Source organism: Diceros bicornis, chromosome 6 (assembly GCF_020826845.1).
Source record: "Diceros bicornis minor isolate mBicDic1 chromosome 6, mDicBic1.mat.cur, whole genome shotgun sequence".
NCBI classification, from domain to species: Eukaryota; Metazoa; Chordata; class Mammalia; order Perissodactyla; family Rhinocerotidae; genus Diceros; species Diceros bicornis.
The window spans coordinates 44767857-44793744 of NC_080745.1; the positions used below are offsets into that span (position 1 = coordinate 44767857).

At 37.7% G+C, this 25888-nt stretch overlaps 1 protein-coding gene across 17 annotated transcripts in view; it reads left to right on the forward strand.

Moving 5' to 3' along the window:
• Positions 1 to 23099, forward strand: part of ANK3 (ankyrin 3) — a 641124-nt gene extending 618025 nt beyond the window's left edge. For 11 of the 17 annotated variants that reach the window (XM_058543390.1, XM_058543388.1, XM_058543385.1 and 8 more), the window contains 3 exons: positions 969 to 1019; positions 11785 to 11862; positions 22971 to 23099. In XM_058543390.1, coding sequence (XP_058399373.1) covers positions 969 to 1019; positions 11785 to 11853 — 120 coding nt within the window. In that variant the 3' untranslated portion in view covers positions 11854 to 11862; positions 22971 to 23099. Of the gene's footprint in view, positions 1 to 968; positions 1020 to 11784; positions 11873 to 22970 lie in introns of all 17 variants that reach the window. The other 6 variants (XM_058543400.1, XM_058543387.1, XM_058543397.1 and 3 more) reach the window with 2 other exon arrangements.
• The last annotated feature ends 2789 nt before the right edge of the window (positions 23100 to 25888 follow it).

The window sequence follows — 25888 nt, forward strand, 5'->3', positions numbered from 1 at the left end:
GCATGCACCAATGCACCACTTGTCAGGCCATGCTGTGGCAGGCATCCCATGTAAAGTGGAGGAAGATGGGCATGGATGTTAGCCCAGGGCCAGTCTTCCTCAGCAAAAAGAAGAGGATTGGCAGATGTTAGCTCAGGGCTGATCTTCCTCACAAAAAAAAAAAAAAATTGAAGAAACACAGTTCCCAAGCCTAAAATGAGGTGGGTATATAGCACTGTTGTTTAACAGCATTGAGAAATTTAAATTTTAATAATTTTTATATCTAAGTTGATAATTATCTTGATGTTTGTTTTTAATAATTTTAAAGCCTTACAGTCATAGAATTATTTGTTTGCTCTTTGTACTTACATGTTTTTTTTTGGTACCATCTAATAGATTTTTTTTTTATTCTCTGAGGTTTACCATTTTTAGATATTAAAAAAATTTTTTTAACTGAAATTATGACTTACAGATTGATATGAGAAAATAAAAATCAGCTCTGTTTCCTACATTTTGACTGCTTTTTGCTTTCTCAATTTGTGTGTCTTCTCATGAACTATACAATAGACCTGGATCACAGTAAGCACTTCTGTGTATGTACATGGGCATACATATTGGCCATTGGGGAACCAGGGAGAAGGCATAAAGAGGGTTTGAAAATGAAAATCTTAACCCTGAATGGAAACCCAGCTGAGTTCATCAGTAATGGAAAATAATTACTATTAGAAAATGTTTTCAAGATTTCTTATAAATGAGTTTGTGCCTTTTGTATTGGTCACTGGTCCTACTCCAATGCATAAAGGCTTCATGAGCATGAAAATTCACAATGGAGCTAAAGCTTCTGGGAGATATGAACCTGACCTCACAAGAAATCCAAAGATCTTCAGGATGTGTCTTTTGTGGCTAGACCATTGTACAATAGCAACCAACTAGGTCATCTGATGTATGATCTCAGAAAACAGCCCCCTTTTTGTCCCCTAAAAAATCAGGTCAAAAGTCCGGGTGCGGCTCTTACACGGATGGCTGCCTGCTGTTACAAGGTAAAGTTCTGCTATTTCCCACCTCTTTCCGTGCAGCGACCCATGGCAAGGAGTACTGAGAAAATTCCATTTGGTCTCCTAGTTACCCTCTTTGCCATTTCCTAGAGAATTCTGTAAAAGGAATCCTGATCAAGATTCTACCACCATCTTCTCTCTACCCTTCACCTTAAGATTAGCACAGACCCCAGGGAGAAAATGGAAACTGAAACACTGGCCAAATGGCTACTTTTTCTTTATGTAAGGGGCTGGTCTCAGATGATTTTTGATAGGATTATGGTATAACTGACATCTTGGTTTGTTGTTAGTGTTTGCATTAACATACGTTCTTTTGCTTTTAAATTTACCCAAGTGAAAACTTTTCCCCAGTTTAAGATTCTGTGTATGGATGATTCAGATGAATTTTCCCTTCTGCCTCATCTAATCTATTAATCCCTGAATGCTGATTAGTACTTCTTTTCTTTCACAATATGAACTACTCTTACCTTTTTCTGCCTTTTTGAGCCATTGCAGGGCCTCCTTTCACAATACTTAGATCATTCTAAGCATCTTGATTTACAGTCCTTTTCTAAAAAATTTTAAAAGTAATAGCGAATTTAGCAGCCAATATCTTTGCAAAGAGTGAGAAACTTGAAAACTATTTCCTTTTGACCATATTATTCAGTAGGGTATTTTGTTCAGATGAAATTTCCTACAAAGTTAAGGTTGATGTTACTATAACATTTAAAAATATTTATGGAGTTTACCTTTGGTGAAAAATGGCCTACTTTCTTGTCTATTTGACTAACATTTCATAAATCATTTTAGCTAACACTTATACATCTCATAACTATTTTACTTGTTTTTTTCCTATTTTTACTAATACTGCCATTGATTTTTCCAATGGATATTAACTACAACTTCTGTCTCCAGGACTATCAAATTTGGGATAATTAGTAAACTTAGAAAATAAAGTACCAGAATTATTTTCAGAATTCTACCATTAAAATTTAGAAATGAAAAATGAAATCATTCAGTAAATACTCTTCACCATGATATTTAAGTAAAAGCCAAAGATATATTTCCCCTAGAATTATGAACTGTTTGCTGCTTGGTAGTTTTTCCTTATTCCTATCCTTATTGCCTAAAAATTAATATTTTGTGCAATTACTTTATTCTTGTCTGTACCATATTCTTGTCTGTGAAATGTTTTTTTCTATTAATTTCTATTAACTTCATAACAGTTCTTTAAAATAAGACCTCAAGCTTTAACTTGTTTCACGTTATTCTTTTATTCGTTTGAATAAAATCTTAGTACCAATTATGTGTTAGGTGCAAATTATGCTGATAAAAATCTTCTGATATAAATATATGTGGCAAATTATGCTGACATAAATTTTTTACTTTTCATAAAGTTTAAAATAGCTTCTGATAAAATTGTCAAATATGACCAAAATTTCATAAAAATCAGAAATACTATGCCTCTTTCTATAGATCAAGTGAAACGTGGCCTGAACTATAAGGATATACATTCAAGTCAAATGTATATACATTTAAAACTAGTTTGAAAAGAATATTAATGTTTCTTCAAACTAATAATTAGTAGCATGTAGTTTCTGATGCCAAAAATTCTCCATAATTGTTATTTTTTAATATATAACTTAATTACCTTGGTCTTTATCTGCATATACATACTGTATATATAATTAATATATACACACATATATACATACACAGAGTAATTTCATTTAGAATCCTGCTCAAAATTTTCTTACACTTTAATTTTTTTTTAAATATTTTCACAAATATACATCATGATTTTCCTTAGGGGGGAAAACCAGCAAGTGAAAGTAATCCTTTCTTGATTTCCCTTCTCAGAATGTATTTTATTTTAAATGTAATGGTAAAATTATGCTAAAAATGCATTTATCAGGACTTGAAAGACAGTGAGAGTGATTCAAACTCAGAGGAAGAACGGAGAGTCACTACCCGAGTTATTCGCCGGCGTTTGATTATAAAGGTATCCTGTAGCTGGATCGTTACAGGGCATTGCTGTATTATTAGAAAGTCCTTTCTTATAGTTTTGAAAATTCAGCATGCTTGATAACTAAACGGCTCTGTATATGTTTCTTTGCATATTTGAAAGCTTATAAAAACAACAACCAAAAGGAAAAAGTCATGTTGCATGGTAGTGAGCATTCTGTCTAGGCCTGTGTTTGACGTGTGGCCGTTGTAATTTTATCTGAGAATTCTTGGCATTTGTATCCAGCTTTCCCTGGAGAAGTGTTATATGTGTGAACAAAGAGTCTGTCTTGGTGAGAGAAATGTTCAGTTGAAACCTCAGAGGCTGTAATGACGTGTGAGATAAGATAAAGAAGAGAATGGAGGAAGAAAAAGGCTCCCTTCTCAGTCTCAAATTCCTACTGCCTTAACAGTTTTTAAGTGAAAACCAGTCTTTCATTATCCATCAATGACTAAGAATTTGGAGTTATAACCTGGCATGGGTGTATGTCACATAATGCAAATCAGGCAAAAACTTCTGAAATAGCTTTTTAACTTGACCAACATACAAAAAATCAGGCTGTATTTTTAAGTATAGGAAGCAATTTTTACTGGAAGTGAAAAATATAATTCTACCCTGTTACAGCACAGTTGAACACCATGAATAAGTCTTGATTTCCCCCACAAAGGCCTTTTGAAGCACTAACCTTATGCATGGTGAAGTCTAGCAGAATGCTTCTCACAATCTGCTTCTTGTCTTTAGAGAAGTCTTTCTTAATGTTAGAGTAATTGAGTGCAGAGAACTAGGAAGCCATTTTCAATACAGAGGCCTTTGAATGTGCTCCAAATAACTTGAGGCTCCTTGGTTGGCAGCTCTGGAGAGAAAGAAAGGAAGGGAAATATCTATTGAAAAGCATTTATCAAACTTATCATCCATTTCCAAAGTATTGGGAGACCCAACAGAGAGCAGAGAAGTATCCAAAACTTCTTAATCCTGCTGCTTGTACTTTTCATGTAGATCAGATGAAAGAAGAGAAGAAAATCTGCCAAATCTGCTCTAGTAAAGTTTTTCTAAGACTCTGGAAACATTAGAGAAGAAAATAAGTCCTTGTCTAAATCTTAAATTAACCCCACATCAACCTTGAGCTCAATAGGGAGCTATCAAAAAAAGCATGAATCGCTTCTTTGAAAATTTCACATGGGCAAGCCAAATAACTTACTGGCATCTAGCATATTTGCAAGTACTCAACCCACTATCTATAAAATCCTCATACTCAGTTACCTCCCACAAATTCCCTGGGATTAGGGGGAAGAATACGTAATTTGTTTTTTCTGAAGGTGTTAAAGCCATACTCATATTTTAAAGTGACACATCTAGAAAAAGCATACCACTGTACTGTCTTGTAACTTGCTTTTTATTCCTAACATATGATATACTCATAATCCAAATCCACCTCATTCCTTTATAGTATCTGCCCATTAGAGAAGGTGACTCTTCTATACAGGACAGAAGAAAATAAACATAATTCTGCAAAAAAAAAAGTGGGAGGCAGACCGTAAAGAAGTTTTACTCTGGAGACTACAAAACCAAAACAAAACATCAAAACCTCCAAGTCAATGAGGATTATTTCTTTTGGTCTCCTAAAATTCTAGACATGCATTAGCAAGTTAGCTTTTAAGTACTTCTATTAGAGTGGGTTACTTATATATTTGATCTTAATATATTAATTATATATATTAACATTTTTATTAAGAGCTTAAGTTTAAAAGACCAAAATATGCTATGATGTTATAGGCTTCATAAAACAGAGGAGTCTGTGTTCTCCCAAATCTCCACTTCTTGAAGTCATTGTAATTTTTGGGATGTTGAGTGGAATCATCAGAGAATGGCTTTTGTAACTGGGGAGGGCGTTGTATAAATAATAGAATCATTCAAATAAGATTTGAGAAATGTCTTTTATATGTGATGGAGAAACCAAAAGCTAAAGAATCACTATAATTATAATTGGAAGCTATGGGTATAACAAAAAATCTTCATAAATTACATATATAGGCATCTTTGTCTTTCTGGCTCATATTTTTCTGTTCAGATTTTTGGGGCAGTTGAAAAGGATCACACTTCTGTTGCTTTTCTCTTTACTCCCTATCTTGGTATCTTTCTGATGTAAAAGCACTTGAAACTGCAGTAGTATATGGTAAATGTGACATGGGAACCATCTCTGTCAAAAACATGAAATGAGAATGTTAGGCTCTAAAGGGGTCATCGAGACTCAAATCAGTTCTTTTCCTAGACGACAAAACCAAGGCTTGGAGACAAGTCAATTTACCCAAAATCACCTAGCAGGGCAGTAGCCCGTCTGGGACCAGAATCTAATCCCTACCCCTCTAGTGAAGTGCCTGCTACCTGCTTTTCCTGCAATACTATATTCTTTCTCTTCCAAAACAAATTAAAAATGAATAACTTTTCCTAGATTAAATTAGGCACCTGGCCATTTAGACCTTTCCAGTGGCATAGAAGAGGGCAGCATTGGGCTCTTTCCTGGAAACTATTTGATGGGGCCGGAATGCTGGGAATTTGACCTGCTTCATGGAGGCTGTGAACCTTGGACTGAACCAGCATGTTTATACTGTTTGCCATAGTAATCCCCCTAGCACTTAGAATCTGAAGAGCTAAAAACTATTTGGGGATGTTCCATCCCTCCCAGAGCCAGCTTTGGCTGGGAAGTGTCAACGGAAGCAGTAGGTGTGCTCAGGATTCCATTACCACAAGTCTAGGCAAATCCGTCTCCTGAGCCATTCAATTTGTATAATAAATGGAGTGAAAGTGTGATTTTTCTCTTTAATTTCATATGTGAATTCATTCATTTTTCTATTTTTATTTTTTTACATTTAATATTTTCAAGTCCCTAAGCAATGAGGCAGGTTAATAAACTCTCCCATTTGTTTGGGGATTTTTATAAGCATATTCATTTATTTCTATATAAGTCGTACTATCACAGTGGTTTCAAATGCTTGGAAGCAGTTTAATTGAAGTAAAGTAACAAGTCCTGTAAGTTTGTTTACATTATTTGCTTAGCAAATTCAGTAATTACAAAGGTAAAAATTTTAAACTAACTCACAGCCAAACTATTGTGAAGTTTGGTAAGATTCCAATAACTGTACTTTTATTTCTACTTCTAAACTTTTTTACTGACTTTCCAAATAAGAGTTTATTATATGTTTTCCTCAAATCAAGCAATTCAAAATATATAAAGTTCTATTTACCCATTCCATTTCCCAGAGGTAACCACTGTTTACAAGCTTCAGATTGTTTTTATATACATATATCAATATGTGTATGTATATAAAATGTACATGTACATTATGTACACGTACACACATATCCCCAGCAAGTGGGTGTGCCAGAATACAGAAATGAGTTATACTATACATACTGCTTAGTAACTTGCTAATTTATATACGTGTCATATATATATGATATCCATCCCATTTTTGGAAAGTTCAAATTTTAACGTTTTGTATATCAAAACACATTGGTACATTTCATATTGTTATTCTTTCATTTTATTCAAAAATTCAAGGAGAGAGGAATAAAAATTATAAAATGCAATGCTTCAGCAGGGGTCCAAAGGGAAGTACAGTTAGTCTTCATTAAGGTGGCCACCAGGCATGATACTTTGATACCATATGTGCTGTAATTTTCCTTTGAAATAGGCAAGGAAAAAAGGGGGGGTGGGTATTGCCAAAAACAATGCTGTCAGCAAGACTGGGGGAAAATTTTGTTTACTTAAAAGTATAAACTATTTTCAAAAACTTTAGAAAATAATTAGAAATTGTCTTCTTTCATTAAAGAGAGGCCCAAAAGACCTCTCCTTGGTATTACTTGGTCTCTAATATATTTGACAGAATTAAAAATGGATGAAGTTTTTAAAAACATATTTCATGACTCCTTACTGTCTTTCCTATCTAATCTGCTCCCCAATTTAGTGAGTTTCTACATAATCAGACAACTGATTTTGACTTTATTAAAAGCACTAATTGGGGCTGGCTGATGGCGCAAGTGGTTAAGTGCGTGCGCTCTGCTGCAGCGGCCCAGGGTTCGCCGGTTTGGATCCTGGGCACGCACCCGACACACCGCTTGGCAAGCCGTGCCGTGGTGGCGTCCCATATAAAGTGGAGGAAGATGGGCACGGATGTTAGCCCAGGGCCAGTCTTCTTCAGCAAAAAAAGAGGAGGATTGACAGATGTTAGCACAGGGCTGATCTTCCTCACCAAAAAAAAAAAAAAACAACACTAATTGACTACATTTAATGGCTGTTTAAGATGAAGACATTTTAGGTAAAGATTAAGATCTTTACCTTTAATTATACACAAACACTATGAATTTTCAATAGGAACAATGAAAATGCCTACATACCAGAGTAGATCTCAACCTATATGGCTTTTTATTTATAAGTAGGGCTTTGCTTTTTTCTAAGGCTATTAATGTAAATCAGTATACTTCTATGTATTCACTAAGCTTATAAATATACCTACTTCACATTCCTTTCAGAGACTGTCCAAACAATTTAAAAATTGGCATCTTTCTCCACAAAAGGGTCCATTCGTAACCTATCCAATAGGACTCAATTTTACTGGATTTTCCTGGGATCCTCGAATTGTCTAACACTCAAAGAGCTGGACGTTTCCAAGAGTTAGCTCAAAAATATTTCATTTACTATCATGTTTAAACTATAGTGAAGCCTTTCATGACCTTTTATTGGCTTTTCTACTATCTTAATGCCTTTTAAAATAAAATGAAATTGGTTTTTTTCCAAATATATATCAACCATAGGAAATATAAATAACACTCCCATAAAAACTTGTTGCAGATTTTAGTGCATTTTAAGCATGAGACTTCGTCATTTTCCCCATTTCCTTCCCTCTCTTAATTGTGCTAATTGAAACTAATCCTAAGCAAGATTCAAGGTGAACTAAACATAAACAGCAAGAAACATCTTTTTAAATTTTCATCCCACCTCTATACCACAGTGAGGTAAAATGAGTCATAGGTCCCCTCATTGTCATGACCTATTAGCCCACAGTCTATAAGAATAAAAAGTCACTTTGCAAAAAGAGAAAAGAATGAAAACAGAATTCTGTTAGCAAAATAAGATACTGTTTTAGTCTTTACCATTTTAAACCAGAACTGCCTTTCTACTGGTTGTGACATAAAGCAATCACAGAATTTTCTCCCCATTGGCTGGCATGGAAAAAATTATCAGAGCTGCTACCTCTTCCAAGATAATAACACTGAAAGAGTTAGAATCCTGGCTTTCCCAGAAATGTAGCTGTCTTCTTTTTGATTTGCCATTTTTCCTTAAAAAAAAAAAAAAAACAAAAAAAAAACACAGATGTACGCTGCATTGTAGCATTATCCAGGTCACCTTTTCAACAAGAAGATTGACTTACAGGTCAATAGGTCTGTAGAATAGGTCTGCACTTAAGATGTTTGTCCTTCTTCCCCAAAACTGTAAGTGTAACCTAAAGTTGAACACCAGTGAAGAAGGTAGTGTATTGCAAATACAGTCCTATTTTTGCTCTCTGAGTGGTTTTCTTTTTTTCTGTGTGTGAGGGAGATCAGCCCTGAGCTAACATCTGTGCTAATCCTCCTCTTTTTGCTGAGGAAGACCGGCTCTGAGCTAACATCTATTGCCAATCCTCCTCCTTTTTTTCTTCCCCAAAGCCCCAGTAGATAGTTGTATGTCATAGTTGCACATCCTTCTAGTTGCTGTATGTGGGACGCGGCCTCAGCATGGCCAGAGAAGCAGTGCGTCGGCGCGCGCCGGGGATCCGAACCCGGGCCGCCAGTAGCAGAGCGCGCGCACCTAACTGCTAAGCCACTGGGCCAGCCCTGAGTGGTTTTCTTTTTATATAATCATAGAGCTAACAGACAGATATTAAGGAGCCATGTAAATCTACCAAGCTGCCTATGAGAAGAAAAATATGGGCCCACTTTGGAGAGTTAAGAATTTATTCCATTTTTTTAAACTCATTAGAGGAAGATCTTTGACAGTTTCTCCTTCTAAATCAGATAACAGTCACTAACTGAAAGATACTATTAAATTCTTTTAGTACTGTTTTTGGTTTTTGGTTTTTTTTTGGTCTGTGGCAGTGGAGATTAGATAATCAGTCATCCCATAAGACATCTTCACTTGAAGATAGTATTCTGAAACTATGTTCTTCAGACATAGTTATTCTCATTTATTTTAAGACCTATGAAAGGCTCAGTCTTAAAAAGAAAAGGTAAGATTTTCTCAGTACCCTGAACTTTTCTCATAGTGCTTCAAAAAATATATACATTACCCTTAGTAAATGAATTTTTAAATGAAACTAACAAAGGGTGATAAATATCATGCCCCAACTAAGGTACTCTCTTAATTCAAAGTAGACAAAATGTAATCTAAAAATGAGAGATTTGGTAGGACTAATGAAGAAACACTGCACTCAAAGTGAGATGATCTAATTAGATCTCTAATTGTTGGCTAGATTTTTTTTCAACAAATGAAACCTTTTGGCTTGTCTGTCAATGTGTAACTGCATTATATAATTATATATTTTCAAATTCTTCCTTCTTGGAGTTTGTTGCTAACCATCATTCTTGTACATACTTGAGATTTAATGCTTTGAATGTTTTTGACTGCTAAATAACCATCAGTGGAGTTAGCCTTTTCCTCTTGCAATGGAGTAGCAAGTAAAATTTATACCTTCTTTTTCTAAAATTCCAGTGCATGTGTGTGGTATATGGAGTGCTGTGGAGATCTGCCCATCTAGTATGTTGCTAATCTCTATGCCACATCCTTTAGGGAGAGGAAGCAAAAAACATTCCTGGTGAATCTGTCACAGAAGAACAATTTACTGATGAAGAAGGCAACCTCATCACCAGAAAAGTAATCATCATTGGGATTTCATGCTTCTCTTAGAATTTAGATTTTCTACTATTTTTTTCTGTAGTGTCACCTCTTGTAACAGAAAACAGGAAAATCTCTACCTTTCACTATTGCTTCCTACAGATCACTCGGAAAGTAATAAGACGAATTCTTATCCCACAAGAGAGAAAACATGATGACGTGGTAATGAAAAGGGACTGTCAAAGAGAAAGTAGAGGATAAAAGCTTTATGAACTCTCTAGAAAATGCTGCTAACGGGCTGATATCTGCGGTGTGGCAGCTTGAAGCGTTTGCTGCTTTTGACAACATCTGATGTGCATCTGATCAGAATCAAAGAAAAAGACTTTTCTTCCTAACATTCTTTAATATTCTATATTTGTACTGTCTTCAGAGTTTTCACAGAGATAAATTCATTTATGGAGGTTAGAACGTGCCAGTTAGAGTGCACGAAAGAAAATAAAAACCCTCTACCACCACCAAAGCCCTGGGCAGTGCCTCCACCCCCCGCCTAGTGCCTTACCTTCAGCCAAGTCCTGCCTGGGACACAGATGGAGAGCACCAGGTTCCAGCAAATGCTCGGGGGTTTTTTTTGTTTTTTGTTTTTTTAATAATTTTATTTATTTTTTTTCCCCCCAAAGCCCCAGTAGATAGCTGTACGTCATAGTTGCACACCCTTCTAGTTGCTGTATGTGGGACACGGCCTCAGCATGGCCAGAGAAGCGGTGCGTCAGTGCACGCCCAGGATCCGAACCTGGAGCAGCGGAGCATGCGCACTTAACCGCTAAGCCATGGCGCCGGCCCAATACTCGGGGTTTAAACGTTAGAATGGCACAAAGCTCAGTTCAAGATCCATACCTCAAATCTATACATTTTCCCTTTCCAGTGTATTCCACAGGGAAACCTGAACTCCCCCATCTTACCCTGAGAAGGGTTCTCCTCTTTGGGTTTATAACAGCTTGTTTCCAATGTGCCAGTTAAAGAACCAAACTCATCACCGAGCAGCATAACTCAGCAAATGGATCTCCATCTCCCAGAGAGAACATCTCTGGTTATTTTTTATTTCTTCCCTTTTCTCAGATCTTTACCCTTTTCAATTTAAAAATAGAAACTTCCATAGCTTGTGTTTACATAAGAAAAAAATAAACCGAAAATTTCTCAGAAGGACTAAATCAGAAAATTGGAAGGGATACTGTGTTTTCCATTATAAATAGAGTAAAAGCTGAGTGTTTGTGCAACAATTTTGCTCTCAGAGAAGTGTGTCCCTGATGCTCAGTGAAGAGAGGTCTTGTTTTATGGAAAATTGATGCCTGCTTGGTCCGGAGTAAGAGGAGGGGGTTGGTAATTCTACAAATTAAAAAAAAAAAAAAAAAAAAAGTCCCTCAGATCAACAGCATTTCCACGGTGTTTAGTTCGTGTTTAGCGCTTTACTGAGAAATTTCAGTCTCATTACAACAGATCACTTAAAATTCTGCTGGCTTAAAAAGGCATAATTTATAATTGACTAATACTTTTTATAATTGGGGTTTGAGTGCCTTGAGAGCTTTAATGAGGATTTCTTCTAGCTTACTGCAGGAAATGGATAGGCTGCTCATTTTTTTTGTTTATCACTAACCTACTGAATTATTGGGAAGTACAGTTGTGTTGTTGTATTCATTCCAACGGTGCTCTCTAGCTTGCCTTGATGACACTAAACTGTATAGTTACGCCAAATAGATTGTGTGTTTTTGGATGTGAAGTGACAAAGTGCTTTAAACTGTGTTTCACTTATCCTAATCCAGCCTCAAGGGACCAGAATGGAAACTGCTTTATAACTAAAACTCTTTAGCCATGAAATCTTAATGTGTACATTCCTTTTAAAGCAGGGAGAAGGTTATAAGGTGAAGACGAAGAAAGAAATCCGGCAGGTGGAAAAGAAGAGCCACTCATAACAGTAAACGGTCAGTCAAGGTGATAAGTATGCTCTTATCAACAACAGTAGGACTTAACTTTCTGTGAAACTTATAATTTCACCTAATAAGTGATTCAGATCTTCCCCCTTCCTCGCTTTTTCACTGAATTCCAGCTTTGAATATCCAATATGAAGTTCTCGGAGTATTTTTATGTTTATGTATCCATACATACACACACTAAAACTTGACTCCAGTTCACAGTCCATAAGCTTTCTCTTCACAAATTAGTTAGAATTTAAATGTAAATGATGTTTGTAGAAGCAAATGTAAATAGTGACTTTTGAGTCTCTAAGAGCGAAGGCTTGGTATGAAATGCAGTAGCATTATATAATCTAACAGAAAGACTAGTTGGCAACAAATAATTCTTATAAATGTACTCTGAGATTTCTATGGATCCAACCTTTTGCCATTTTAGCAGAACAGAATCTGAGAATATAATTTCAGATGAAATATAGTAGTTGCCACGTTTAAATTAAATGACTGAAATCTCTATATACTACTACATTTTATATAAACCAAAGCAAATTAAATAGGAAGTTAATGGTTAACTTTGCAGTTAATGGTACTCCTATTTGTTTATTAAGTTAAATATTGAGTGAGCTTTGTTTAAATTTGTCTGAACTTTTCTTCATAGATAATGATATTTTCCTTTAACATTGTTTTCTAAATTTTACTTTTTCCTATTTCTTTCTACATAGCTATAATTAGAAAGTCCATTTGGGGTGAAAAAGCAGATAGAGCTTTGAAAAGTTCTCCCTAAGTCTATACCGTGAAGCAGGATGATTTCTTTAGGGCTGTTCATCAACAGTTCTCTTAGCCCTGTCGGTCAAAGTAACAAAGAGTAAACAGGTTCCAGTTTTCACTTTCATATATCTGTTGTTCCCCAATTACCAAAATTCCGGTATTTGGAGTGCTGAGGTAAGAAACTGAAAAATCATCTAGTCTCATTACCTCATTGTATGTGAGGTAATTAATGCCCAGTAAATTCTTAATCCATCTCCCCTAGCCACCTCCCACAAAAAAAAACCTTATCATTTGTTTTATTCACTCAAAGATTTATTTCACTTCTCTATGAGGCTTTCTACATAAGCACTGAGAAATCATTGGTAAACAACACAAGCATGGTACTTGCCATCTCTGAGCTTACGTTTTAGAGATTGAATGGTAACCAGCCATAACTAACTAATTGCATCAGCATTTAAGAGCATTGAGAAAACTACTAAGAACTGCAGAGCACTCTGGAAATGATAATATTTGCTATACATACTCTTCCAAGTGTGTCACATGTGCTCTTCATTTCATTCTCACAGCCAACCCTCTTGGATAGGCGCCCTTATCATCCCCACTTAACAGGCCCAAAGTTGCCCAAGGTGACCTAAATAAAAAGTGGCAGAAGTAGGATACAAACCCAAACAGACAGCCCCCAGAGCCCACACACTCAACCGTTAACTGGAGACTTGACCTGGGTCTGAGGTGACAGGGAAGGTTTCATTGAGAAAGTGATGTTTGAGCTGAGTTTTAAAGGCTGAATAGGACCCAACTGGGGGAGGGGTGGGAAATTTGAAGGTGTTGGGGGTAGCCTTCTAGGCACAGGCAGTAGCATTCTGCAAAGGCAAGAAGAGGGAAAAAACAGGAAAGGAGGAACTGTGAGAGCAGGTCACTGTAGCTGGCAGAAGAGTTTTGCCATTGTGTCTGGAGAGATAGGAAAGGTCTGAATATTCACGCGTCATGAGCCTCCCTCTAAGGATTCTGGTCTTTACACTAAAAGCAGTGGGAAACCATTGAAGGTTTTTAGGCAAGGAAAGGATATGATTCCATTTATGTTCTGCATCACTCACTCTAGCTGCAGGGCAGAGAATGAATCGGAGGTGGCAATAATGGATGAGCAAAAAACCTGTTAAACTATTGCAGATGCTGGCTTGGGCAGTGAGGATGGTAAGAGGTAAGCTGAATCAAGAGAGATCAACGTGACTTGCTTTTTATTAGATGACAAGGGTGGAGATGAGAAAATTAGGGATGACATCAGTGTAGCTATATCTAGAATGTACCCACCTGTTATGCGTGTCTTACAGCTGAAGCTGGTGAAAGATATGTATATAGCAGATTAATAAAACATTAAGCCTGAGTTTGCTGTCTTGAATTAGTCTCTTGAAGCAATTCTAAGTGATAAATGAAATGAAACTAGAAGAGAGTTCAGTCAGCTTTAGTATGCTCCTAAAAGTTAACAACTTGTTCAGTCATAGACTCAGACTCCGAGTGAGAAAGAACCAAGAAGGTCACTCACATCAGCTGAGTTATTTTTCTAGAGTAACATATACCTAATATCTATGAATAAATGACATCAAAAAATATATGACAGCACTATGCTTCCAGGAGCCTTTACTGTGAATTAATATAGAAATGATTTGGTCACTAAATGTACAAGAGGCTTTAAAACTATAAATAATCCACCCTGTAAAGAAGTTCTCAGGGCCTTGGCTCACTTGCTGCACCACTCAAAGGAGAGAGAAATGCGGGTAGGTAATTCATATCAACGTGAAAATAACTTCAGCATAAAGCAAACTTAATGTGTCAGAAGGAAAGAACAGTGATTTGACTGCAAGCCTCATTTTACTCTCCAGGGTGGTATTTACCTTCCATAAGTGAACTTCGGAAATGAGTGCAAGAATACTGCCTGGAATTCCAGGACACTGAATGTGTGCTCTGGAAAAGTCAATTTGCAAATATATTGAGAGTTTTTATAGCCCTGCTGGCTGCCTTTTTTTTTTTTTTTTTTAATAGAACAATTAAGCAAGTGGAATGCTGCCAAAATGCACTGAGTCTCAGATGGTGACATCAAAATTTTTATTCCCCACTTCAGAGGCAGTTGAATTTTGAGCTGTCTGAACCCTGCACCTGCTTTTCTTTATTACTGAGTCACAGCCATCCTATTTTTAATGTAAAGGAAAAGTCAATCTCTTAAAATAACTGTAAAGATTTGCACATAGTATATAGTGATTTATAGTATATAAAGTGCTGTTACATTTTTGTCTTGTTTATTCCTTCAGATAAGCCTCCAGCAGGTCAGGCCAGTTTTCTTTGCCATCTCTTACAGATGAGGATACTAAGGCTCAGGGAGGTCACATGCCGTTTCTACTGTCACACAGCTGTGATCGGTAGACCCAGGACTTGAACGCAAGACTATTGATACTCTCCCTAGTGCCCTTTCTGTTACACTAGGCTGTCTTTCTAAAATTATTTATGAATAATAAGAATAGTCATAGTTTGTCAAATCATTACTATATGCCAGGTAAAGGTATGAGCATTACATACATTACCTAATATAATCCCCAAAACAATGCTCTAAAGTAAGTAGTACTATTCCTTTCTTATAAATGAGGAAACTGAAGTTTAGGAAAGTTAAATGACTTACCCAAGGTCCTACAGCTAATGAACAAAAGAATGAAATTTGAACTTATCCAGAATCTAGCTCAACTATTACTCATATTAATAGTTCATTAGTATTTGATGATTATTAGAGACCTAAAAGCAAATTTTGAATCAAATACATGTACAAAGACAATCTGTAGTAAATTTGTTGATATAATACACAGTAAAAATACTCATAGTTTTTTTAGTTTTTTAAAAATAAAGCAAAACATCATTTTTAAGGTGGCCATAATCTCCAAATGTTGACTTCAAAAATACCACTAGAGAGCTGATTAGTGAGGTTGTGGTAAGGAATGGCCCCAACTATGGAACAACTGTATTTCAAACCTCTTTTGGGGAAATGCTCAGGATCTCACAGCCATAGGGAAGCCAAGTATGGCAACAGTACCTATGCTTGCCAGGGGCAACATTTTTATCGGCGGCCAAAAAGTTGGCTCATTTCATTCATTCTTTCAAAAAACATTTGACCTTCCACTTGGCTTGGAGTGAAAAGGCTAGATATACAATGGTGAATAAAACCTCCATGGTCCCTTCCCTTCTGGATCTCTCAGCCTGCAGGGGGGAAAGAGATAGGACAAATGTTATTTAAGGGCTAACAATACAAAGTCTAAGATCCAGTGACAGAATAATGTGGGAACATATTTAAACTTGGAGGCTGGGGAAAGTCTCTATGAAGTCATGACATTTAGGTGGCACCAACCATAAAAAGAATGGAGAAGAGAAGGACTCCAAGCAAAGGGTACAGCATATGCAAGGGCCTTGAGATGGGAAAAGACCTAACATATTAGAGGAAATGAAAGAAGACTGGCACACCAGACCACAGTGAGCTGGTCATGGTGAGGCAGGCACACGGTGAAGTGAGAGATGCATCATCATAGGCCAGAGTACAGGAGTGAGATTTCATTCTAAAAGAATTTGAAGCCTTTGAAGGATTTGAAGCAAGATCCTGACCTGATTTTTTGTTTTGTTTTGTTTTTAAGCACAGTGGCTATGTGGAGAATGGATTGGAGGGAAACAAGAATAAACTGAAGGTGATCAGGAGGTTATTGTTGTAGTCCAACTAAGCCAAAATGGTCGCTTGGTGGCTGGGCTAGGACCTGGGCAGTAGTTTTAGGAAAATCAACAGTATTTGATGAGTTAGCTTGTAGGTAGGATGGAGAAGAAGGGCTGAGTCAAGAATGACTCCCAGGTTTCTGGCTTAAGCAGTTGGATGGTAGAGAAAGGAACAGAAGTGGAATGGGTTTTATGAAGAATATCAGGCATTCAGGCTTGGACTTGTTGAGTTTAAGGTGCTTACGAGACTTCTAAGTATTTTGTTAGATACATGAGTTTGAAGATCTGAGGAAAGGCTGGGGCTGGACATATAAAAATGTGCGAGTTATCACTAAATAGATGAGTACTAAATACCAGAGAAAGGGAACAACAGAGAATAGATGTTAGTACCTAGAGAGAAAGTCAAAGTGAGCAAAGAAGGGGCTCAGGATTGAGCCCCAAGGAACAATGTTTTGAAGAAAAATAGGGCTTAAAAGGTTGCCTCTGACCTCTTCCTTTCTAGGGGTCTCCAAGCTGTTCTACATCCTCTAATCTAAAATTGCCTGCGTGGTCAACCTCAGCCCTCTAACATATTTGTTTGGTTTTACCTCAAAATATTTTAATCCATGCAGTTTAATATCAGTGGATCAGAGAAATCTCCCTATAATAGAGTGTAGATGAGCTTATAAGCTTTTGTAAATAAGTGACCGTGCCCATTTAGACCCCTTTACTTCTTAGCTACTATGTGCAAAGGTTTGTGACACACAATGTAGGTGGTGGGGGGAGTACAATGTTTAAGACATTATCCTAAGTGTCTGCCACTCATTTGAGGAAACTCCTACCCACCATAACTTTACAGTCCAGTCCAAGAGGCAAACATGATCATAACTAACACAAATCAAAATATGTAACTGTAATAAAAGATAAAATGCTAGGAGAATCCACTGGAAGATGTAATAAACTCCAACAGAGTAGATCTTACAAAGCTTCTTAGAAGTGCATATTTGAACTGGCCTTTGAAGAAACAGTAGGATTTGAGACAGGGCAGTATGGAGGGTCATATGTGGTATGCTCAGGATTTGGCCTTTATCCTGGAAACAGTGGGGTACCACTGGAAGTTTTGTGGCAGGAGAATAACATGATCAGATGTGATTTAGGTAACCCTAATAATAGTAGAGGGAGCTAGTGGAGCAGAGTTTGAACATGAGGACCTTGGTTATGAGACACAGATGAGGGCCTGAACTGGGGCAGAGAGAATGGAAAGGAGAGGGCAGATCTGAGGAACATTTTAGAAGTATAACAACCAGATTAATTCTATATAGGGAGCAAGGGAAGAGTGCGAGTTAAAGACAACATCAGGGTTGCTAGCTTGTATGTAATCATTAACAAAAACATAGAGCTTAAGACCACAGAAACAAAATTAGGGATTGAGGTAGTCTGGGTGGTGAAGTAGGCTTTGTAGATGGTAATTGGCAATGCCCTCAATATCTGTCGATGATTAGGAAGAGAAGTCTGGGCTAGAGATCTTAGTGTGCTCATCTTTGGTATATGGGTGAGAAGTGAAGTGGCCTGAGGGAAGGGAATAGCCAGGAAGTTTACTAGCTGTATGAGCTTAAGCAAGTTCTGTGCCTTAATTTCCTTGCCTCTATTGCGATAAGAGTACTGTATCTCATATAGCTGTTGTTAGAATTAAATGAGTTTATACATGTAAACTGCTTAGGGCCAGCCCCGTGGCTTAGCGATTAAGTGCGCGGGCTCCGCTACTGGCGGCCCAGGTTCGGATCCCGGGCGCACACCATCGCACCACTTCTCCGGCCATGCTGAGGCCACGTCCCACATACAGCAACTAGAAGGATGTGCAACTATGACATGCAACTATCTACTCGCGCTTTGGGGTGGGGGAAAAAAAGGAGAAGGATTGGCAATAGATGTTAGCTCCGAGCCGGTCTTCCTCAGCAAAAAAAGAGGAGGATTGGCTGATCTTCCTCAAAAAAAAAAAGAAAAAAAAACTGCTTAAAATACTGGCAAGCCAATAGGAAGCACTTAGTTCAGCTACTACTACTAATGTTAAGAGAGGCAAGAAGAGAGCCACGAATAGCACTTTGAAGATCCTGGATGAGAGATGGAGCAAACAGCAGCAGCCAGGGATGCTAGAATACAACAGTGGAGGAAGTTAGAACAGCAGTGTCGCCAAGCCCTCTGCAGGTGATGTTGGTTTACACTTTAGAACACTTTCAATTATTTCATATCACTTGTTTCTCATAGTAGCCTTGGGAAATTAGTCAAAGGGGTATTCTCATTCCTCTTCACTAAGGAGTGAACAGAGATAGATAGCAATACCCCTGAGGCTGTGGTTAGTGACAGGTCTGGATTTAACCTAGATCTCCTGACTCTGCTTCCAGGAATTGAGAGCTAGGGCCTGAATTGCTTCACTCCAAATTCAGGACCCTGCCCACCAGAATATTTTCCAGAATTCATTTGGAGTACATATGTTTTTATGTAGTATTTTTCTTATTTTTTTATTTTTCTTACCCTTTAAAAAAATCCCTCATTAGCCAAAAGCCTTGGCTTCAAGGTACAGAACAAGGGTTCTAGAGTCAGGTGGCCTGACTTTGAATTCTGGCTCTACAATGTAGTAAGTAAGTACCCCAGGCTTGTTTTATAGTTCTGGGGCTCTATTTCCTTATCTGTAAAATGGAAGAAATAATAGTACCTCATTTTGATTAGGATTAAGTGAGCTAATCCACTTTAGAACAGTGCCTGGCACATAAGAAACATTTAATAATAATAATAGCTATACAATTTTATTATTTTAGTGTGTTATAATTTTCTTTCACTGCCAAGATATAAATCAGTATTTTCTTTTTTGTTTAAACTGGCCCCGTGACCTCAGGTATTTTTTTAATCACAAGTCACGAGAAATGAACAAACTCAACAAAGCCCCACTCATTGGTATTAGTTAAGAGCAAATCTACATGAACTGGGAGTTATTTTCAGATTGCACTGTAGTTTATTATGATTACATAAAGTAATTAGAATTCATGCTTAGGAAAAAATGTTCTTAGCCCCATGACTTCTGTAACCGAGAGAGAAAAAGGCAAGGGAAGGGAAGAGAGAGGTAGGTAGGAAGAGAAAAGAAGAACTAGAGTAATGAATTCTCTTGTTCTCAGTGCGCTGTAGAGAAGGCATATCAGAAAAGGCTCTCCTCAAGCCAGAACAGAGCTAAGTCTTTAAAAGATGAGTAAGAGTTGAGCTGCAAAGATGGATCTCATTAGGAGAGCAGAACCCAGACTTTCACAGAGATGGTATTTGAAACAAATTTGAAGGGTAGAGAGGAGTTCGATATACATGAAGATTAGGGAAAGAAGTATAGGTAGATACAAAGTCATGAGCAAAGAAAAGGAAGTTGGAAACCAGTGTGTTGATGACTGGCATGTAGTCCACATCCTCTGGATCCTTCACATGTGGTCTGTGGACCAGCAGTATCAGTATCACCTGGAAGTCTTATTAGCCATGCAGAATCTCTGGGCTTACCCCGATCTACTGAATCAGAATCCACATGTGAAGATCCCTAGGTGATATATGTGGCACATTAAACTTTGAGAAGCACTGCTCCAGAACATATCACTGGGTCTTAAACTTGGTTGAACATTGGAATCATCTTAGGAGTTTTTAAAAAGTTTTTTGATGCTGGGCTCCACCCCCAAGAAATTCTAAATGAACTGGTATGGGATGTGGCCTGGATATTGGGATTTTTTAAGTCTCCCCAAATAATTCTTTTTTTTTTTTTTAATTTATTTATTTTTTCCCCCAAAGCCCCAGTAGATGGTTGTATGTCATAGCTGCACATCCTTCTAGTTGCTGTATGTGGGACGCGGCCTCAGCATGGCCAGAGAAGCAGTGCGTCGGTGCGCGCCCGGGATCTGAACCCGGGCTGCCAGTAGCGGAGCGCACGCACTTAACCGCTAAGCCACGGGGCCGGCCCTCCCCAAATAATTCTAATGTACACCCAAGTTTGAGAACCACTGGAGATTATAAAACAAAGCTTTTCGGTAGAGAGTAGTGGGCATTAAGCCTGAAAAGGTTCATTGGGCTGAACTGCAGAGAGCTTCAGATACAAAGCTAAAGATGTGTGATTTTTTTTCTTGTTGTTTAGCTAGGCACTGGGGGCTAAAAGCTACTGGTATGTGGACCTATAAAGGAAAGGTTGGTTCTAACCCAAGCATACTCCTGACTTGAAAATGTGATGTGGAAAGTACAACATTCATCTATGAAATATAAACTGCTGTTGAAAAATCCATTGAATAGCTGTTTTTCTATATTTTAAAATGTTTCTTAAAATTAAAAAAGAAAATTATAGTGAAATGACTAAAAGGAATGATAAGTTTTCTGAGTTTGGTTTCTACTACCTTTGCGTTTGAAAGGCATGCAAAACCCAAAGACAGATTCCTAAATGCAGATGCTTCTATCTCAGATCCATTATCTAAACCCAGAAAGGGAAGATGACTCAAATTCTATTTCTGAAATGTCATCGTGATGGCTCCTACCCTCACACCTTTCCATCAGATGGTGCTCTCATCGCACTTTATACAGAGTGTCAATATTTTATAACAGGCATACAGTCACTCAGCCAAGGCTTTCATGCTTTTTGTAGAACACTGTACTTGGTATAAAGTCTTTTGTCCAATGACTGACCTTCCTGCAATCCGTGTGGCTGGGGCCCACACACTCTGATTGCATGTCAGAGAAGAAGAGAGATTTATAAGGGGATCTAACTCCCAACTTTTCTTTAAACTATCACCTGAAATCATACCTGAATATAAATGGTATAAGTTACAGCATTTTAAAAAATTATAGAAACATATCCATTATTTCTAGAAAGATACATTCACTTGCACTGAGGTGATAAACGAAAGACCTTGCTACTTCATTGCAAGATTAATCTAAGAAATTGGATTGGTTTTTGGAAGATAGATATGACACAAAACAAAAAAATTTCAACTTGGTTATAGTGATGATTGCACATCTTATATAAATTTACTAAAAATTATCAAATAGATGAATAGTATGGTATGAAAATTATCTATCAGTTAAGCTGTACAAAGGGGGAGGGTTCAACTAGAGAAAACTGCTAAGGATTCTCCCTAAGGAAACAGAGGGAGAGTGCTGATAAATAGGGCCATCCAAGAAGCCTGGTGCCTGGAAGATTAGGAGTAAAGGGTGAAAACAGAGGTGAGAAAATCCTGATCTTCTTACTCTGATTTGCCCACTTCTGGGCCATGGCCTGCCCAAATGAGTCACTTTCCTACTCTGGAATCTCTGCAGTGTCATGGGTGAGGGGCAGGTGTTGAAATCACCCCAGAAGGAATTGATACTTTCATGTTCCTGGCTGCAATCATTAGTGATCTGGGGTGTGGAGGTCAGTAGCACTTTTAATACAAAAAAGGAAGCCAGAACCATAGTGGGTCAGACAGAGGAAGTGCTGTACTAACATGTTTACATAAGCCAAGATATGCTGGGTGACCTACGTAAAGGGAAAGAAACTTGGCTGGGGTAAGCAAACAACTTCAAGGTCACTGAGACCATGCTTGGGCCCCAACAAAAGCAGAATTCTAAAGGTTCTCCTAGGCCTGCAAAAATAGTCTGTTGCTTACATGTGAGTGAACAGGGTTGTTCCTAACTTACTCAGGTTTTCTTTATGAGCTATGTCTTGTTCTTGGGTAGGCATTCAAGTTTCTCACCTTTTCACACTGAACAAGGAGGAAGGACTATATATAGGAAGGACTTTGTTTTATGGAAGAGCTCATACCAAGAACAATACTGCACAAAAGTATGAAAACCTCTGCTGAAGAATGTTGATTTATTTTGTCATGTTAACATGGCTATAAAACGCTGATGCTTTATGCAGGTATTATCTAGCAAGACAAGATGTTCTTAGTGGAGCCTCCATAAAGAAGCTCAAATAAAATTAATTTATCCTGTTATGACTGATGTAGGATAGGAGAAGGGAAAGTATTCTTTGCCATGGTAGAAGTTAGTCTTTAATTTTAATTTGCATATGGAAAAGCAATTTCATAGTAATGAAGTAATGACCCTGTTCTCCTTTTTTGAAAGATTAGTTGCCTCTTGGAGGGTGAGAGACATTATAAAACATACAGATATGACTGAGATGCTCTATTCTGATTTCATACCCTTGGCCCTTTGTGCCCGTGAAAACGCCAGACCCCTGATATTTCGATGTTGATGGAAATCTCAGAGAGCACCTCTGTTGGCCTCCTCATTTTGCAGATAAAACTGAAACCCAAAAGGGCTGTAAATGGCTTTTCCCAAGTGCCTGAGTGACCTGAGCATTAGAGACAGAACTAGAAGAGGGTCTTTCTGACTCAATCTCTAAAACCAAAATACAGTAAGCAAGCAGTGTTCTGTGGAGGTCATAGGGTCACCTAGAGAAGGTCACAGGTACACCTCAGGGCCTGTCCTCTGAGACATCTAGCAGATAGCCTCGGTCAAAACCACTCCATTAGGACGTAGAAGGCCCCCATTCTCTGAGGCAAGGTAGGCTTAGGCAAGTTCTCTTAAAAAAAAAAAGAGAGAAAGAAAGCTCAACTCACTACCTGCTGTCTCTCTTTCCACAGGATCGTGTGTTTTTACTGCCAGTATTGAGAATTCATGGAAGATGTCAGCAGGAAGTAAAAATTCACGGAGAAGGGTGTGTGTGTTTGCTGCTTCCACACATTAATGGCATGATTTTTTTAATGCAAAAAGACAAAAAAAAAGAAAACCACCTACATTTTAATTTAGCATGAGCCAATTTACAGAGCATGGAAATTCACTTTCATTCCCAGGATTGGCGCGTGTGCAATTAGCAATGCAGTGTATATACAAGAAGCCATGCTGTTAACAGTTTCTCTCAAGTAATTTGGTGTCATTTATGAAAGGAAGAAATTCCTGCCTCCAGAAGGGACAGAAGGAGATGGAATGATCAAATCATGGAGAAACACTAAAATTACTAAATCCACAACAGCTCGCCTTATTTTTCTTGGACCCAAACTGTCAGGGTATAAACACTATTTGTTTCTTTTTTAAAACATCTATAGTTTTGCTGTAAATAATAACACTGTATAAATTCTAACAGAAAAAATAGAATAAATGTGGATAAGGCACTGCCTCTTAGAACACAAACAGAATATTGCAAATGCATTTAACATAATAGGGGTCTCAAGTGACTTCACCCTAGAAGAGGCGGGAGGGGCTCTGGGTGGGGGGGGATCTTCACTGATTCTTGTATATTAGCAATTATAATGTTTGTATATGCAAAACTGCTAGCTTGATTTTAAAAAAAAAAAATCTTTAAAATCTGCTGCAAATTTAAATAATTCCCAAAATGAGGAATTCTGTAGTTCTGTGAAAAAACTTTTTCTTCAGAATACTAATATTTTGATGCATGTGTATCACCTTATTTTGATTAAATCTTTTCCAATTTTGCAAACACTACAGTATATTGCAACACAGAAGATTTTATCTGTAAACACAAAGCCCTTCATCTAATATTTGTTGCTATTGCCCATTTTTCAATGAAATGACCTAAAAATGAAAAAAAATAACCTATACAGTAGTTGCTTTCGGGGGCAGGGGGGTGCTGTTAGTGCTTAAAAGGGGGTAATGCTTGCGCTTTAGAGGTGGATGGTGCTCATAAGAGGCCCCAGTGGGGGGCATTTAAAATGGACTGAACAGAAATTCTTAGCTAGTAGAATGGCAGCACGCTGTAAAATTATTACTGTATCGTGTACTGGCTATAAGATGTAGACACCTTTCAGTAAGCCAATCATTTGTAACCATTCTAGCAGTGTCATATTAGGTTAATAAGGCTGCTGTGTTTTAGAGGGCATTTTTATTTGGATTTTGGTGAAATTCTTTAATTTGTTGATTATATTCATATAAAATCAGCATTCATTGACACATAGCTCTAATGACATATGTATGAAAAACCATACACTGGATGACCTAGTCGATTATTTAAGCGTAAAATAAATTGTGTTAAACTCTTCACCTATATGTGCTCTAGAGTGTCCTTGTGTTCTCTGGGAAAAGGTCATTGTCTAACCCCTCATCATAGAAGCCCCAGCGGCATCAGTCCCCTCCCCACTCCTATTTGTGCCCCTGGCTCTGAGGGCACTAAAGAGATAGTCCTTAACATTCAGTTCTGCCCTGCAAACTCCCAACTTAAATTGTTTTGTGCATTTCGTGGAGGAGCCAAGAATTAGAGGTTAATGAACAAGTTTTATCTTTGCACACATCTGGTTTGGGCTGCCCCCAGAAAGTGGAGAACTGGGGCTATTATAACCGGCATGTCCAGAATTATAAACTGGCACCTCCTGGAACCATCCAGCCGGTAGTTGTTTAGCCCATAAAGCATTTGTTTTTTCATTGACGTTCATTGTCAGTGCTTATAAGTAAGTTAGTTGGGAGATTTCACATAATACCCCAAATTTCTAACTAACTTCTCTTGAAAAGCAAGATGTGGCAACAACCTGCTGGGGCCTGTTGTCCCTGCCCTCTGCAGCCAGGTGTGTGGGCTCCAGGCACCACAGTCCCAGCCCCACTTCTTACATTTGTGTGCATGAATGTCCTAGACATTCTAGTGCCTAGTAGGCACTAGAGTTTGCAATCTGCACACTACATGATAAGTTAAGTTCAGTAGAGGCAGAGACCATGGCTGTTTTAATTTTTATTCTAGCCCAGAGCCTTGCATAGAGTAGTGGTGGTAGTAGCAATTGTCATCATCATCACTAAAATTGGAATGCTCACTATGTGCCAGACTCTAAGTACGTTACATTTATTAACAGTCCTCATAACCACTTTATCAGGTAGGTACTGTTTTTGATAGTAACAGACTCAGTATAAATATTAAATGGGTGCTTAGAGCCATTCAGCAATGTCATGTGTTGCCTGTCCATTAAAGAAGATTATTGCCAAATGGGATGAGTTGTTCCCAATGAGGATTCAATATCAATGAAGAACGCATGCATAGAGAATCTACTTTACATAAAGAATGGAGCTAGACTGCATTTGCATGGTATCCCAAATAAATGGAACATGCCCCTACTGCTGCACCAAAGTCATCTTTTATGATGAGCAAACTGTGACCCTTGAAAGGTTTAAAAAAACTTGCCCAAAAAGCCTCTCGTTGTAAAACCAGAATCAGAATCCAGGTATCCTAACTTCCCACCTAAGAGTTATGAATTTCTGACTCACAATCCTTGACAGGTGTTTATGCTGAACTAGAAACTCAACGAAGTATACTTGCATGGGTAGTAAATGGTTGTTATGTTACATTTATATATCCAAAAATTTGACTTTAGGGATACGTGATGGGCTAAACTTCAGGTCAAGCAAAAGTGCATAAATTTACTCAGAGAAGTATCCAAAATAGGATAATGAAGATTTTATTTGCATATATATGTGTATATGTATATATTTATATATGTATGCATGGGTTGAATGGAGGCATAGTTATATATTCCTAATACAGTCTTCAGCCTGTTGGCTTATA